A 17,817-nucleotide genomic window follows, 5' to 3' on the forward strand; every position below is an offset into this window, starting at 1 on the left:
CTAATTGCCTCCTCTACGTTGAGCATTAATTAAACAATCTGTTGCTAGTCATCTCCTGAGGTGCAGGGCGCCCTCTCTTTAAGCCTGGAAATAGTTAAATCCTGGAAGAGAGAAGCACCCAGTGTGGGCCACCCCCATTCATGTGTGAACAGATAAGAAGTTGTGGATAGAACCTCTTATTTTGGCCCCGGCTGGGTCATCTAAAGTCAACTGCAATTCCATCTTTGACTCTTCACTTTCAATTTACCTGTTTTGCTCTTACTGACCCCTTCTTTCCACCTGCTCACCACATCACCCCCACACCCGGCCAGCTTGGGAGCCCTGTGATGGTCGGTCGGGTCCCCAGTAGCTGTTCTCACTGGCCGTCCAATCAAACCCCTTGGGCACTAGTCTGTGCTCAGCTATAGACTGAGCCAATCTGGGTGGTCTGTCTAGCCAAAGCTATGGTTTTTCTAGTAGTCATGCATGGATGTGAGAGTTGGACTATAAAGAAAGCTGAGCGCTGAAGAATTGATGCTTTTGAACTGTGGGGTTGGAGAAGACTCTTGAGAGTTCCTTGGACTGCAAAGAGATCCAACCAGTCCATCCTAAAGCAGATCAGTCCTGGGTGTTCATTGGAAGGACTGATGTTGAAGCTGAAACTCCAATCCTTTGGCCACCTGATGTAAAGAGCTGACTCATTTGAAGAGACCCTGATGCTGGGTAAGATTGAAGGCAGGAGGAGAAGGGGACGACAGAGGATGAGATGGTTGGATGGCATCACTGACTCAATAGACATGAGTTTGAGTAAACTCTGGGAGTTGGTGATGGACAGGGAGGCCTGGCATGCTGCGGTCCATGGGGTCGCAAAGAGTTGGACATGACTGAGTGACTGAACTGAACTGAATCTGGGTGAGAGCTAAAGCCATGGGACATTTTGGTCACAAATATCTACAGTCTGAGGGACAGCTTTGCCATGTTCGTAAGGTAGCTGTCAGAGGGAGCTGACTCTCCAAGCCTTTCCATGGGTCACCCCTAGAAGAGGAACTCCTGGAGGACAGGCACCAGTCCGGTTCTGGTTCCGGGAGTAGTTGGTGCTGAGATGTCTCTTCATGACACAGAGTCTTCATGACAAGGCTTTGTCTCTGGGTGGAACCTCACCCCTCAGCAACTCTGTGCTGAGGAGGGACAGGGAAGCACAGCTTCTACTCTGAGTCTGCTCCCTGCCAGGCTCTGAACTAAACCAGACTCCTGGGGTCGGCAGGCAGCAGCTGCTCTGGGCATCAGGACCACCACCCCCCTCTCCCTCCTCTCATCGTGACTGTGTCTGGCTTCCTTGGCATGCATGCCTACTAAGTCTCTCAGTCATGTCCGACTCTTTTTGACCCTATGGACTGTAGCCCGCCAGGCTCCTCTGTCCATGGGGATTCTCCAGACAAGAATACTGGATGGGGTTGCCGTGCCCTCCTCCAGGGGATCATTCCAACCAGGGGATCGAACTCATGTCTTTTTCATCTCCTGTGTTGGCAGGCATGTTCTTTACCACCAGTGCCACCTGGGAAGGCCTCCTTGGACAGGGCACTCATTTGAAAAGGGAGAGGGTACCCTCCCCCACCTAGAGCTTCAATTTCCCCCAAAGACCAGGGATCAAGGGATCAGCTGTTAGTGGCTTTGTCCTTCTTTCTCACCTCTTGGGGCCCATCTGCTGGTCACCATGAGATGTGTGGACACCCCTCCCCTCCCCAGAGTCTTGTTACCTGTGGACACAGGTAACAAAGCTCCAGGGTGGACAAGATGGCTCCGCTCCAACTGGACAACCCTCCCGTCAGTGCTAAGCAGCTCTCGGGACAGCAGCTTCTGGATGTTGCCATTTTATCATAAGCTATGGTTTTTTCCATTGAAAAGGCCAGCGGGGAGTCCATGTGTGGGGGAAGCTGGTTTAGCTGGGACCCTTGGTGACCAGGGCTCGGACGGGCCTCCAGGATAATAACCCATGCCCTGTGACAGCACTATCCTGTCTGATGCAGCCTAAGAACTGGAGAAGCAGTCATAAAATGGGGCAGGGGAGCTGGGTAGGAAGACAAGTTCTGAGAGGCCTTCCTGACTGGTTCATCCCCAGAACCGTGACAGTTCAGAGCTGGAGGACTCTTAAAGGTCACCGGTTCCCCCAGCTCTCCCCCACCCCGCCCCAGTTACCGCACATCAGGGTCACCTCAAGTGTTCAGCTTGGATGAGTCTGGACAAGGCCCCAGCATCAGTACTTTAAAAAGCCCTGCAGGCGATTTGACTGTGCAGTGATTACAAACCACTAACCAGGGCTTCCCTGGTGGCACGGTGGTAAAGAATCTGCCTGCCAATGCAGGGGACACAAGTTGGATCCCTGAGCCAGGAAGACACCACATGTCTCGGAGCAACGGAGCCCCCGCACCACAGAGCTACTGCGCTCAGTAGCTGTGGCTCCCGGGCCCGGGGGCCCTAGAGCCCGAGCTCCACCACAAGAGAAACCACCGCAATGAGAAGCCTGAGAACTGCAACTAGAGAGTAGCCCATGCCCTCTGCAACTAGAGAAAAGCCCAAGCAGCGATGAAGACCCAGCACAGCCGAAAGCAGGAGGAAGCGGATCAACACCGTCACTCACTCTCCTGTGGGGAGGGGTCTCGGGTCCCTGGTCCAGCCTGAGGGCTTTCACCTGGCATCCCAGAGCCCTCGGCTTCTGGTGGTGCCCCAGCAAATGGGGGGTGGGAGGGGCAGGGCCCCAGGCACCCTCCTGTCCCCCACCCTCTTCTGGGAGAGAGTTCCCACCCAGGTCTCAGGTGAGCAGGGAGGGTCCTGGGGTGTGGTGTGTGGCCGGCCTGCAAAGATCAGCAGGGCCCTCTGTCTGGAAGCTGTCAAGAGCTGGAAGGCTCAGCACCTGGTGGGAGGTGAGGAGGGCTGGCCTGGAGGGATGGGGGAGGAGGCAGCGTGTGGGGAAGTGGGAGCACCTCGGAAGAGCGGGGATGAAAGAGCATCAGCTCCCAGGGCTCCTGGATTCCTGCTATGCCCGAGGCCTGTTTGCTCAGCTTTTCTCAGATTCCTGGGAGGCCTCTCTAGAGCCTTAGAAAAGCCCCGTTTTACTGGAGCCCGTCTTTGTACAACCACAGGAGCCTTAAGAGAGAACACGCTTTGATCTTTTCACGTTTCGGGGTCCACGGAAGATTTTTGACTGGAAAGTGGAAACGAAAAAGATTCCATGCTGCTAAAACCAAGCACGGCCATCCTGAGTGTGACCCTTGCTTCAGTGAGGACACCCAGGGCACAGAGAAGGTGGTGGGGCTGGTTTTGTGGGGGCAGGGGGTCCTGTCTCAGCAGGGGATGGAAGGAAGGAGCAGGGTGCCGCCCGTGCCTCTCTTTCCCCTGGCTTCTGCCTCACTCCGGTTGGGACCCACAGGGGAGGTGGTGCTGGGCAGGGATGGCTGACTCTGGTGACAGAGAATTTGAGATTTGAGACATCTGTCCTTCAGGGGGATAAGGATAAAGAGTCCAGCACCAACTTGAACCCAACAATTCTCTTCCTTCTCTCCCAACCCACAGTTCACTAGCCCCCAGATCTCTCTGTCTGTCCAGGATAGCCACCTTCATCCAGGACCTGATCAGAGATCCCAAGTCAGGCGGTTCATGTGGTGTCTGCCATCTAACTAACGCTGGCTTCCATGGATGGGACTCATTATTGCTGCTGTTCTGTTCCTCAGTCGTGTCCGACTCTCTGAAACCCCATGGACTGCAGCACACCAGGTTTCCCTGTCCTTCGCCAACTCTTGGAGCTTACTCAAACTCACGTCCATTGAGTTGGTGATGCCATCCAACCATCTCATCCTCTGTCGTCCCCTTCTCCTCCTGCCCTTACACATTTCCCTGTATACATTTTCAATTGCTTCTGCACAAGCCCAATTCCCCTTCTTCCTAACTCCATGCAATTTGTCCATCCACCTCTCTCCAAGGAATGCCCTGTGAAGGGCACACTCACGGTTAGCTTTCACTTTGGATTGAGGCTCAAACTAGGAGACCAAAAAGCACACTTGAACTCTTCAGGGAGAAAAGAGGCCATACAGACTGTGAATGCACTTTTACTTCCCATGGACAAGAACCTGTTCCCTCACAGCTACACAGCTCTGCTCATGGACCACCTGTCAAAGGGCTGGACTGGTCCTATGGCCATGGCAGTGACAGAGGGTGAGAGAGACACATGACAGAAGGTTTAGCCTTGTCCCACCAGCTTAGAGCCTCATTGGAAATGGGAGCAACAGCCGTAGGACCCAGGAATCAGGATGGAGGTAGGCTTTTGAAGACGAAACTGTCCAGACAGCAGTTGCCCCCCGCCCCACAGTATATGCCAGGTACACACTACATGCTCAAAATACCCAAGTACCTCCTGGGTTCACACTTGCTCCACATCTGACACCTGTTTCAAGGCCATCACCACCATCTCTCACACATCAGGTGGGAGACCCCAGAGGGCAATGACCAGCAGTCACCAGGAACTCAAAACACAGTGGGAATGAGTGAAGGAAAGGGGCCCCCCAGTGGAGTCTCGGCCTCCATCCTCAAGTCCACCAGCTGTTCTCTCAGAATGCCAGTAACCAGGACCTCCCGGCCTGCTGCCCCTGAGCCTTACCTCCCATGAGGAAGAGCAGCCCGGCCACATACTGCATAAGGCCTCGGTCCCAGCAGCAGCCCAGCACGCCGATGATCCAGCCGAAGAGGATGATGGCCACCGCCATGCCCATGAAGCCAGCCGTCATCCTGCGCAGGTCTGCAGGGAAGCAGGTAGGTACCAGTTAGCATCAGAGCCTGGAACGCAGGATCCGGTGCACCCCAACCCTGGGCCGGGGGGAGGGGGCAGGGCACCACAGGGGCCCTTTGCAGACAGGTTGGCGCAACTGAGCTTCCTTTGCAGAGGACAGAACCCCCCATGGCAACCATATTTAGTTGTTTGTTGCTCAGTCATGTCCCACTCTGTGCGACCCCATGGACTGTATAGCCCACCAGGCTCCTCTGTCCAGGGATTCTCCAGGCAAGAATACTGGAGTGGGTAGCCATTCCCTTCTCCAGGGGATCTTCTGGACTCAGGGACTGAACCTCAGTCTCCTGCATTGCAGGAAGATTCTTTACCCCTGAGCCAGCTGGGAAACACCGGTGACCATATCCTCAAGTGCAAACACAGCTAGGACAGCCTGGTCCATACGTGGAGACCACCACCATAATAGCTGCCATTTCCTCTGCATTCCCTTCTTTGTGCTGGGTGCAGCACTGTTCTTTGCAAGCATCTCTCCCAACCTCCTAGGACAGGTATTGTCCTTATCCCTTTCTGGAAAATGGAGCAACCCACAGAAAGCCTACAGAGAGTGGAGAACACAGCATCAAACCCAGATCTGTGCGGCTCCCAGGTCCTAACCCAGGATCACTCACCCTTCAGGGAGGTGAGACCCAGACAAATGGGCCCTTAGAGCTAGGCTGAGTCTTGGCACTTGCCAGGGACTCTATCCCTCCCATGCAGGGTTTGCTGGTCTCTCAGGAGGTCAGGGGTGAAGAGGAAGCTATATGACGTTCCTCATCCTCCAGCCTGACTCCGGGGGACTCAGCTTCCCCCGCACGTGTGATTGCAGGGTGGGAGCTATGCTTCCTGCTCTCAGGTTGAACCCTGAGGAGGCCCCCTCTGCTTTCCTGATCAGGCCCTTCTCTGTACATGCTCTGCCAACCCTCCAGACAAAGCCTGGCATGCAAGGGGATGAGGGCTGTCTGGAAAAGTGATTTTTTTTTTAATTAGTTTTTATTGGAGTATCGCTGCTTTACAGGGCTTCCCCGATGGCTCAGTGGTAAAGAACCATCTGCCAAGGTAGGAGACATGAGCAGTGGGTTTGATCCCTGGCTTGGGAAGATCCCCTGGAGGAGGGCATGGCAACCCACTCCAATATTCTTGCCTGGAGAATCCTATGGACGGAGGAGCCTGGAAGGCTCTAGTCCACAGGGTTGAAAAGAGTTGGACCTGAGTGAAGTGACTTAGCACATGAATGCTGTGTTAGCTTCTGCTGTAGGCGAAGTGAATCAACTATTATGTTTACATGTATCCACTCTTTTTTTTTTTGTATTTCCTTCCCATTTAGATCTGGGAAGGTGGAATTTTTAGCGGAAGGGAGACGGCAGAGCTGCTGATATATCTCTGTCAGCCTCACTCAGCATCTTGCTAAGCTTCCTCCCAGCTCTAGCCCTACACTCTGGTGTATCCCCCGACCCCACCATACCCACTGCACACTCCTTCCCTGGAATCTGGCTTTCTTCCTTCTGGGTAACACCCCCAATCAGGCTCCACACAGGAGCCGTTTGTCTGGCCTCTGCCCTGGGTGATGGGGACTGCAGAGTAGCCTGGAGACCCCGTGAGCATTCCCTTCTCTTGAAGGAAGGGAAGGAGCATGAGGAGGTGGGGAGGGGGGGCTCAGGACAGCAAACTACCTGAGTCCCCCATCCAAGCAAGCACGGATGGTCTCCTCTCATCCCCGGGGAAACAAACACCCAGGTTTCTGTGGGGAGCACCTCTGTGCCTCTCTCGCACTCCAGGCCCCTGGTCGGCAAAGTAAACACAGGATCCCAGGCACAGTCTGGCTTGAGACCTCCCGCCCCTCCCCCACCTCCAGAGCTGGCTGTGGTCCACGCCCCTTGGCCTGGCACTGAAGATCAGACCCTGGCAGCCCCCTCCTCATCCCCCGGGGAGGAAGTTGGCTTGGGGGTGGGGAGGAGAACAGCAGGTGAGCCTCCCCATGATGAAGGGGGCCTAACAGGGCCCTGCCACAGAGGCAGACATTCCCAGAGAGCCACGAGCAGGTTCCTGCTCTACTGAGTTCTCCTGGGTCCTTCCCACGCGTGCTGACCCCAGAGTGCCAGCCCAGCCAGAGAGCAGTCACACCTGTTACAGTCACTCCCGTGCACGCCAAGGAGGCCTAATTATCAGGCTGCACTGATTGCTCAGATCGCTAAACACACCAGAGGGAACTTTGTTGAGGACGCATTAGATCCCAGCACGCAGATGTGTGCCAGGCTTCCTGAGCGGGCTCCATGCTCAGGCATCCACGGCTGGCTGGAAAGAAGGCAGGACCTCCCTGCCAGCTGGGCCGCACCCCCTTCTCTTTCACCTGCCTGTGGTCACCCCGGCCCCTCCATCTCCCCACGGCCACGCGCCTTAGTCCCGTGGCCCCTTCTTCCTTTGTCACCGCAAGAGACTCTAGGCAGCCAGCTCTGGGCTGCCTCCTTGGTGGAGAAAGGTCCCCTCTCGACTCCACTGGGACTGATTCCTGGCCATGGGATACTCTGCCACGGGGGGCTCATACACTCTCCACTGCAGTCAAGGGCAAGGAGGTGATGGGAATGGGAGACGAGAGACCAGGGTATTTTTAGTCTAAAGCAGATTTACTTATAGCCCCTTAAACAGCTCAGGAAATTTCTCTTCTATGCCCCTATGAAACTACTGGCTTCCTTTTCAGTAACAGGGGGGTTTCTAGGAAGACTCCCCTAGAATTTCCAGGAAGAATCCCTAGTGGCACTAGAGAGGACAACTATGCAGAAGCCTCAGAGCCCCTTCCTGCCACACCTGGTGGGTACTGGCCCCTGGGCTATGCAGACCCCAGGGAACAAAGGTGCTGCCTGGGGGACTGAATGGATAATGGGTCCCTGTGAGCCATGTGTACTTGGGCTGGGGATGGAGAAGAGGGCTGGACAGGAAAACAAATAATGCAAATCATTACAAGACAGAAAGGTATTGCTGTTGGAGGAGGAAAGCCAAGTGCTTCACTGAGGAGAAAACAGAGCAAAAGGCAGAAACAGAAATGGAGAGAGTAATTCCTCTTCCAAAAGCCCTGAGACAGACAACCTGTGTTCCCAGGTCAGGGAAGGCTGTGCCTCCAACACAGACTCTGTGTACTCCGCTGTCTCCCAAAGGCTTTGTCAACAAAAACTGAGGGTCAGGCTAAGTTGTTGTTCTAGAAAGAGGATGAAAACCAGAGGTCAGGCCTGAGCATTTTCACTGACCAGAGAGGATATTCACCATCACCCGGTGAGCCATGTATGTACAGCTGTTTATTCTGCCCTCAGACCCACATGGTAACTCAGGGCAGCCGCAGCAACAACTTAAAGGTAGGCAGGACAAGTAATATTCCTATTTTACAGGGTTTAGAGAAGTTAAATAATTTATTGATCAACAGTCTCAAACCAGTGAACTAAAAAGGAATGAGCTGGGTTACTGAGTTGTGTAGGAAAATAAAATTAATAATCTAATTAAAGACCTACAGGATCATCATCACAGATGGAAGAAATATAACTAGCATTTTTCCTCCCAAATAAAGCCAGGATTAGAGTTCCAAGATTTTTTTAAAAGACAGAAATTCACATGGAAGGGGAAACCAGAAAAGAAGATGGCGACAACAGAAGACTGGAAGCTGCAAAACTGAGGGCAGTATAGATTCTCAACAGACCTAACAAGCCAAGACCAGAGCCAGCGGAGGGGTGGGGAGAAGCTGAAAACCATCCTGCCAAACCCCCCAAAGGCTCAGAAATTGGCATTAATCACTATGCATCAGGAAGTCAAGCAGAGGGGAGGGAGATAAAACAAGGATTTTGAACAAGTTGTTTAGGATGGAATGAGAACCTTAGCTCCCCTCAGCTACTCCACACCTCTGAGGAATAACCCCTTTCCTCCACCCCCAGGGTGGAGAGGGAGTCCTTAGGACTGGAAGTCAACAAGCTCAGGTGATGGCTGGTCAGCACAACTGAGGGTCGTTGCACACAGGGCAAGTAAGTGTCTGTGCACTTACAGAATGCTGAATGCTTACCCTTGAGACCCCAGACCTCTTCTGCCTGGTTCCCAGAAGCAGACTGCCAGGCCTTTGCCCTATAGCCTGGAAGCTGGGAGAGACCTTTCTGGTGATGACCAGCACACGAGAAAATATCTAGACACATTACTATTTGTGTGCGTGGCAGGAGGCAGGGAGGCATAAGCAGTCCCTCCAACTATCTACAGCAAAGCTTCCCATTGACAAGCCCACTGCCTACTCAGGGCTTTCAGGCAGCCCCAAATATTAAGAAAAATCTATAAGCTGGAAGAAAAAGAACTTGAAGAAACAAACTGCAGGGAGGAGAAATTAAAGATTATTATTGGAAATATAAATCAAAATCACAATGAGATATCACATCACATCTGTCAGAACGGCCATCATCAAAAGACCACAAATAACAAATGTTGGTGAGGATGAACAGAAAAGGGAATCCTTGTACACTGTTGGTGGGAATGTAAATTGGTGCAGCCACTGTAGAAAACAGCATGGCGTTTTCTTAAAAAAACCAAAAACAGAATTACCCTATGACCTAGCAATTCCACTCCTGGCTATATAGCTGAAAAAACCAAAACACTAAATTTGAAAAGATAAATGCACAAGGCTCACAGCAGCATCATTTACAATTGCCAAGATATGGAAGCAACCTAAGTGTCCATCAACAGATGAATGGATAAAGAAAATGTGATGTGTGTGTATGTGTGTGTGTATACGTACACACATATATATACACACACACACACACACACAATGAAATACTATTCAGTATTCCATAAAAAATAACAGAAGTTTGCCATTTTTAGCAACATGGATGGACTTGGAGGGCATTATGCTTCAAGTGAAACAAGCCAGAAAGAGAACAACAACACTGTATATCACTTATAAGTGGAATCTTAAAAATACAACAAACTAGTGAATATAACAAAAAGAAACAGACTCAGATACACAGAATAAACTAGTGCCTATCAGTGGGGGGATAGGAGGGGGAATACAGGGTTGAGGGGTGGGGAAACAAACTACTGGGTGCGGATACACCGTATTTACAACAAGAAGAATGAAGTCAATATTTCATAATAATTGTAAGCGGAAAATAACCTTTAAAAATTATATTAAATTTTTAAAATAAAATTTTAAATCATTATAAATATCCCCAAGAGACAAGAGAAGAGACATAGTTTGCTTCCACAACATAAGAACAAGAGACTATTGAAAAGGATTCTCTGAAGAACAAGAATAACACTTTATAATAATGGAATCAAAATCATTGAAATTTATATTATAAAATCAATTCTAGCTTATGGAGTAAGAGTCTGATCTTGTTTCAAAATATTTAGGAGTCTTACAAAATGCACAAAGTACAAGGAAATGAAAGAAAGAGAAACTAGAGAAATAAAAGAAGATGAAGCCAGATACCACATTCTCACACAAAATCTGCACCCTAATGTCCTTAGAAAGGTTATTATAGTCACCATATTTGTATTTAAGGCATTAGATATTATTTTCATTATCTTTAAATCTTTGTTGCTTTTTATTTGTATTTGAGAAAATCCCAAAGGCCACTCTGCCTATGGAATGACTCACATACAGATGGCCCCATTCTACCCCATCTGTGTTATCCTATGTGTTAATTTTATTTCTTTAGGAGTGAGAAATTGCCTTTTTAATTCTTTGTGATTGTTCACTGTGCCCACAGCAGTACTTTGTACCTGGGAATTTACACAGCTTGCACAGTTAACCATTGAATGACGAGGGGGTTAAGAGGTGCCAACCCTCCGCACAGTGGAAAATCTACTTATAACTTGTAGTCAGCCCTCTGTACACTTACAGAAGATAGAAGGTTCTACATCCAGGGATTCAGTCAACCACTCATCTTGTACTACTGTTGCATGTACTCTTGAAAGTGAAAGTGAAGTGAAAGTTGCTCAGTCGTGTCTGACTCTTTGCAATCCCATGGACTATACAGTCCAAGGACTTCTCCAGGCCAGAATACTGGAGTTGGGTAGCCTTTCAAAATACCTGCAAATAAGTGGATCCATAGAGTTCAAACCTGTGTTGTTCAAGGGTCAACTGTTATTTCTTTCCCCATCTCTTCCTGCTTTTTTGTAGAAAGAAGGGGAGAGGGAAGGGGAAGCAGAAAACCAAACTCATCCATCTGAAGCTTTGGAAAAATACTATGCAGGGTCGGACAAAGAATAATCCCCTTAGAAAGAATTTGGAATGTTGAGCTGGACTCTTTAGGGAAAGGCTGAAATAAAGAAAAATCTTCACATGAATCCTGTTGGGTTTGAGTCTAATATCTGTCTTCCACGATCCTAATGTTTGAGAGTCTAGTACTCAAAATGACAAAGGTGCATTCTAAGCTTTTTAGAAAAAGAACGCTGACAGCACAGTGAAAAAGAGTGGGTGGGGGTGGGGGGATGGATGATGAGGGTGGTGGAGGAAGAATGGCCAGGAGAACCATCAAATACAACCAGAAAAAACAGTTCTCCCTCGTGGAAAAAATTTGATTTTGAAGTTTACACTCCTATTAACATTTAAATTGAAAGGTATTGCTTGCAACTCTACATGGGGAAACCAGGACATCTGCATTTAAATAAACACTACTCAGAGAAGGAAAATATATGTGGACTATGAACCTCTTTCTATTTGCTCTTTAAAGACCTTGTACAAAAAAACTGATGAGGATTGGAATTTTTTTCTCATTCAAAAAACAGAAATGGTGAGGGTAGGTCTGAGTTAGAACTTGCCCTGTCAGTGAAGACAGGAGATGGGAGGGCAGACATTGTGTTAATGGTCCAGGGTCAAGAGCCTGCGAAATCAACAAGGTCATGGTCCTCCTCTGCTGGCCACAAGGGGCACCTCTGGGTGACAGGGGTGCTGCTGTGGCTACAAAGGTGGAAGAGCATCAGCTGCCCTGGGAGCTAGACATGCATTTGCAAATTAATCAGTCCCTTTGGGGTTCAAGGCAACAACTGAAGGGCAGAGGATGGTGGTGAAGACAGAACTCGGTGTTCTTGCCCCAGGGGGTCAATCTAGAAAGTAAGAAGGGGAGAGAAAGGGTGGGCAATGAGCATGTTAGCTGTGGCATCAACTCAGGACAAGCTGATTCACAGGGGAAGGAATGTTCCAAGAACCAATCACTGCAGAGCATCCATCTCTAAAGGAAGAGAGGGTGTTGGTGCTGGGTAATCACACAGAGGGCTTCCCTGGTGGCTCAGTGGTGAAGCGTCCACCTGCCAATGCAGGAGACATGGATTTGATTCTTGGGTCAGGAAGATCCCCTGGAGTAGGAAATGGCAATCCACCCTAGTATTCTTGCCTGGGACATCCCATGGACAGAGGAGCCTGGAGGGCTACAGTCCATGGGACCAAAAAAAAAAAAAAAAAACAGAATTAGATACAACTTAGTGACTAGACAACAACAACAAAACCACACAGAGATTCAACAGATGGGGATGGAAGCATGGATTCTTGGAAACAGGCTGCCTCGGTTCAAATCCTGGCTCTGCCACATACTGGCTGTGCAAATGTGAGCAACTTGGTCCCTCTCTCTAGATCTCAATGTCTGCATCTTTAAGTGGAAGTTATGACACTACCTACTTCAAAGGGTTTTTCAGAGGATTAAACAAGATAATACATATAAACTGCTTAGAATAGTACCTGACACAAAGCTAGAGTGATACAAGAAGTGGAATCACCTAAATTAAGGCAGTTTTCTCTTTTTCTTGCACTACATCTCTTGCACATGCTGCACATGAGCATACAAGAGTTGAGCAGCATGTTGGGGTGAGCCCCTAATTAAGGATTTGTACCCAGAGGGAACAGCCTTCTGAGATCTGTTCCTGCGCTTCTCAGGTACCAGGAGAGGCTGAGGTGCAGGCTTTATGTTTCTGTTTGTTAATAATAAGAAGTATCAAATCTTGAGTGTGGATGCTTCTTATCCTCGGGGGACCAAAACAGCTGGAGGCCACAGCAGCTAATAGCAGAGGTGCCGGGGGCCAAAAAGGCTGCTCAAAACCTGGGCTCTTGCAGTGAGCACTGAACTGATCCAGAAGGAAGAAGGATGCACAAGACCATCACTCTTGAGTGATCTAGTCAATTAACACTGAAGCAGAGAAGTGGTTCACAAATTTGGACCAGGAACCTATGTGGATGTCTTCTTGGTATTTATGATTGAAAGGTTTTGACTATGGCTTTCTTCCAGGGTGTAAGTTGTTTTGGCATCCTAATGAAGTTATATTTAAGAAACCATTAGTATGTGAAAACAAAATAGTTCTTAAGAAAGATTTTAAGATGTGCCTGACTCTTGCGACACTATGGACTGTAGCCTGCCAGGCTCCTCTGTCCATGGGATTCTCCAGGCAAGAATACTGGAGTGGGTTGCCATTTCCTACTCCAGGAGATCTTCCTGACCCAGGGATCAAACCCAGGTTTCCAGCATTGCAGGCAGATTCTTTACCGAGTGAGCTATGTGGGAAGCCTAAAATAGTTCTTGGGTTTCCATTAAAAATTGCCCTCTGCCCATATGTGCTTCCATCTTTCTCCAAGCCCCCCATGTGCTCCAGTCATGACAAATTGCAGTTCTCTGAAAGGCTTGGCACATTCTCCCCCTTTCCTTGATGGCACTGAGCTCTCTGCCAACATGGCTGCCCACACATCTCACCTGGTGAGCTTCTCAGCATCCTTGAAATCTCCCAAGAAAGTCAAAGTCTGGGAGGCTTCCAGGGTGCTTCTTTGGCCGACACTGGCATCCAGTGCTTGAGGCTCCTATAACACTTGGTTGATAGTCACCATCTTACTGTGATTACTTATGTGTCCTTTCCTCCAACAGTGCGAGCTTGTTCAGGGTTGTGGTTGTGCTTGGTTTATTTGTTTTCCCAGTTCCCAGCGCACTGCCTGGCGTAAGCAAGTGCTCAATAAATGTTTGCTAAATGAGATCACCACCCCCCCAACCCTGTAACAACCTCTAAAACTGGGTGCACCATGGACTAAAGCAGGGTGAGGAGGATGTGACTCAAATGTCACTGTGACTTGAAGCCAACCTCTCCCTCCTCCAATCTTATTTTTAAAATCCAGCATCAACTTTTGCTTAGCAGTTCAACATAGTTGTTTTTTTTTTTTTAAATCATATACACAAAGAAAACATCAAAATAAGTTCAGATTCCAGATTGCAAAGAGCCATGTAACGTGGGGGCTCCTTACGGACTGGGTTGCCATGTCCTCTTCCAGGGGATCTTCCCAACCCAAGGACCAAATTCAGGTCTCTTAAGTCTCCTGCATTGGCAGGTGGGTTCTTTACCACTAGCACCACCAGGGAAGCCTCATAAAGTTTAACAAGCCCATATGATACCTCACAGATTACAATCCCAACAGATCTTTCTTTCCTCCTCCACGCCCCCAAGTCAGGAAGAGATCACGGGGGAAGGTAGAGGCTATAGAAACGAGGAGTGGTTTCTGGGTCAGAGACGGGCTTGCAGCTTCCTGCTCTCCAACCCTACCTCCGGATTAGAGAGCTGCCATAAATAGGGACATTATGTGATGGTGCCATATACAAATCACATCCATTGTCAAGACAAGGGAAGGCAAATTGCAAAATGTGTACTTGCCTGATGAAAGAAAGCTTGGTCAGCAGCTAAAGCAAGTGCCTGGAGAGAAAAGAGGGGAAAAGCCTAGAACTGAGAGAGGCAGAGTCCCAAACCAAAAACCCTCAGAATGACTCCCTCCTTCCCACTGTCACACTGCTGAGCCAAAAGCAGAAACCGTAGACAGGAACGATGAGAAGGAAGCTCAGCCAACCAGATACACCTGCTTGCTGCCTAGGTCTCTGTCCTTGGGGTGGGGGTACAGGTGGGTCTTCTCACTGGGAGTGAGACCAGTACAATCACTGTGCCACCCCAGAGAAGCGCCCACCTCTCCTCCGTGGAGTCTTATACCAAGGTCACAGGACAAACATTTCTGGAGTAAACCAAGCCCCAGAACAACTGTTACCATAGGCCTCCTGATCTAAACCGGCCAGTTCCCTGACCCCGTATTATGTAAAATACCCATCCTGTTACCCCCCCATAGCATCCTAAGCAATCATCCTAATGCCACCTTTCCAGTAGGAATTTTCTGTCTTGAGGCTATGAAAATCGGCTACTAGCCTACAAAGGAGTTGGCTTTCCCTCGAGCCCGCCCGCTGTTCCAACAGCATCTCCTGCTCTTATAAACCGTATTCTCCTCTCATTCTGCCTCATGTCTGGAAATGCTTTTCCAACCAGCACACAGAACACATCTTCCTCTGGATCACATGTCACTGACAGCTGCTCTAAAGTGGAGGACAGAAATCAGGGTGGCAAGAACGTGCCCCTCGAGAGTTCCCACAATGCAATCAGGAGATGGGAGCTTAGACACACGGGCAGGTGGTGGTCCCTGGTGGTCCAGTGGCTAGACTCCTCACTCCCAGTGCAGGGGGGCCTGCGTTTGATCCCTGGTCAGGGAACTATGTCCTGCACTCAGCAACTAAGACCTGGTGCAGCCAAATTAGTAAATAAATACAAATAAATATAAAGAAAAGACACATGCGCACCTTAGAGAGTGCTATGATTTCCAGAAACATGTTGCAGGCACCTGAGAGTTGGTTAATAGCAAAAAATCTGAAAGGCCTAGGAAGGGGAAGATAAATATGAATGAACATTTATTGTGCATGTTACTATGCACAGGTGCTGTGTTGGACAATTTACATAGGACACACCCATTAGCCTCCCAGTGGTTCTATACAGGAGACCTTCTTTCATTTTGTAAACTTGGAAATGGAGACAGTGGAATTTCAGCAGATTAAGGTCACACAGCCAATCAGGCCTGGAAAAGGGCCCCTGTCTGCCCATACCCTTTCCATCCCTCAGTCATTTCCAGGTTCCATGCTGCTTCAAACCCCAGAAGGGAGCTTCACATTCAATAAAATATAATGGAATATGATTCAGCTATTAAAATTACTCTTCTGAAGAATGTCAGTGACATGGAGGAAAGTTCATAACAGACCATTAAATGAAAAATAATGCACAGGTGGAATATATGGAATATCAATTATCAATTCCATATGACCCCTCGGCTGTGGGTATACAGGTGTGCATCCATGCATGTCCACCCATGCAGGAGAAGCAAGGGAGAAGGACCCTAAATGCTAACAGGGGGCCTTTCTGGGTTGTGGCATTTGGGGTTTTGTTTGTTCTTCTCTACAAGGAGAACGTGTTACTTTCACAAGCAAACTTCGAGTTCTATGGGAGATGTGAGCTTTACTGTTTCTTAAAGTCTTAAGCACAAACAATGAGGCAAACTGAACAGATAGAAGACACTGATCTCAGGCCTGGCCAGAGATTCCTTTTCATGAGTACCCTCTTCTTAAAGACACACTGCTGCTAACTAGTTTCTTTAGTCTTTTTAAACAGTGAATCCAAAAGACTTGTCATGCTCTTCTTTGGCCAACAGCATGGACTGTGGAAATACTGGGTTGGTCAAAAAGTTCATTCCGGATGTGTCCAGTGTCCATAGCATTGTATGGAAAAACCCAAAGGAACTTTTTGGCTGACCCAATACTTGCCATTGGAGGGCAGCGCTTCCTTCATCCGGCAGCTCCAGCTCAGACCAGCCTGCAAATGGACCTCAAAGATGTCACTGGCCCGGCTGCTAATCTTTCTGCAGGTGATGCTTTCAGTGAGGTGTGCAGGTCCTCTCAGGATGCTCTGACTACGTCCCCTGTTTTAGGGGCTAGGCACTTCGAGGACACCCGAGGACCTCAGGAGACTCGCATGAATGTCTCTGTAGGCATCTTCTCACCCCCACATGTCCTTTCAATGTGAGATTCTAGAGTTCAAGCACCACAATTTCTGTTTGAGCAGCATGATGCTGCAGAAACAGATAAAACGCTGACTGTAGTGTCAGGTGACCTGCATTTATGAGTCCCAGTTTTCCACGTGTTGGCTGGAATGCATCACACAGGTCACACCAAACTCTCAGTTCTGCAGTCTCAGAACAATACAGACAGCACAATGAAGCTGAGAACAGTGGATGGTGAGCGCCTGCTCCTTCCATATTCTAAAGCTGTGTGGGGGCCGCTGGCCACACATGCAGGCTGAGCGCTTGAAATCACCATCAAGCACCTGAGCTGTGTACACACAAAATACGTAGCCAGCTGTCAAAGACCTGGTGTGAGTTTTCATCTAATATCACAATAATTTCTATACTGATTACATATTGATGTGATAGTATTTTTAATATACTGGATTAGATAATTTTTTATAGAAATTAATTTTATTGTTTCTTTTTGCATAGTCAATGGGGCTAGTAAAACATTTTAAACCAGGTTATGGTTTGCATTATATTTTAATGGACAGCACTTTTAAAGAGAAGGGTAAGAACTTGCTGGGCTTCCTTGGTGTGTTAGATGGTAAAGAATCTGCCTGCAATGCAGAAGACGCAGGTTCGATCCCTGGGTTGGGAAGATCCCCTGAGAAGGGAATGGTTACCCACTCCAGTATTCTTGCCTGGAGAATTCAATGGACAGAGAAGCCTGAAGGGCTCATAAAGAGTCAGGTACAGCTGAGCAACTAATACTTTAAGAACTTGCTATGAGGGTTTTGCGACTTATTGTGTGTTCGCCACCCTCAGTTTACACATAGAAGAAGATTAGGGGCAGAGATTGCTGAGGAAGGTGTCTTAGAAGAGAGTCAGCAGAGTGATCTGTGTGTGCCCTTCTTCGTATGGGGGCATCCCCGCTCTCACCACCAGCACCATCTCCTCAAGCCAAGAGAAGAAACTTGAGCGAACCATTTGGAGACCAGCACACAGGTACCCCAGAGTTTAGAAGATGCAGGGAACTGTTCCTACACGTGGGCCCCAAAATGAGGTGAGAAGCTGGTTAGAGCTTCCTATGGAAGCGGAGACAAAGCTACACACCCAGAGCCTGGGTGGGAAAGGGTCCTGGGCTTTCTCCGCGGGCCACATG

At 49.0% G+C, this 17,817-nt stretch overlaps 1 protein-coding gene across 1 annotated transcript in view; it reads right to left on the reverse strand.

The window, feature by feature from the left end:
- TMEM178B (transmembrane protein 178B) overlaps positions 1 to 17,817 on the reverse strand; it is a 394,159-nt gene that overhangs the window by 37,717 nt on the left and 338,625 nt on the right. The window contains exon 3 of the mRNA XM_070464787.1: positions 4,631 to 4,768. Coding sequence (XP_070320888.1) covers positions 4,631 to 4,768 — 138 coding nt within the window. The remainder of the gene's footprint in view (positions 1 to 4,630; positions 4,769 to 17,817) is intronic.

Source organism: Odocoileus virginianus, chromosome 1 (assembly GCF_023699985.2).
Source record: "Odocoileus virginianus isolate 20LAN1187 ecotype Illinois chromosome 1, Ovbor_1.2, whole genome shotgun sequence".
NCBI lineage: Eukaryota > Metazoa > Chordata > Mammalia > Artiodactyla > Cervidae > Odocoileus > Odocoileus virginianus.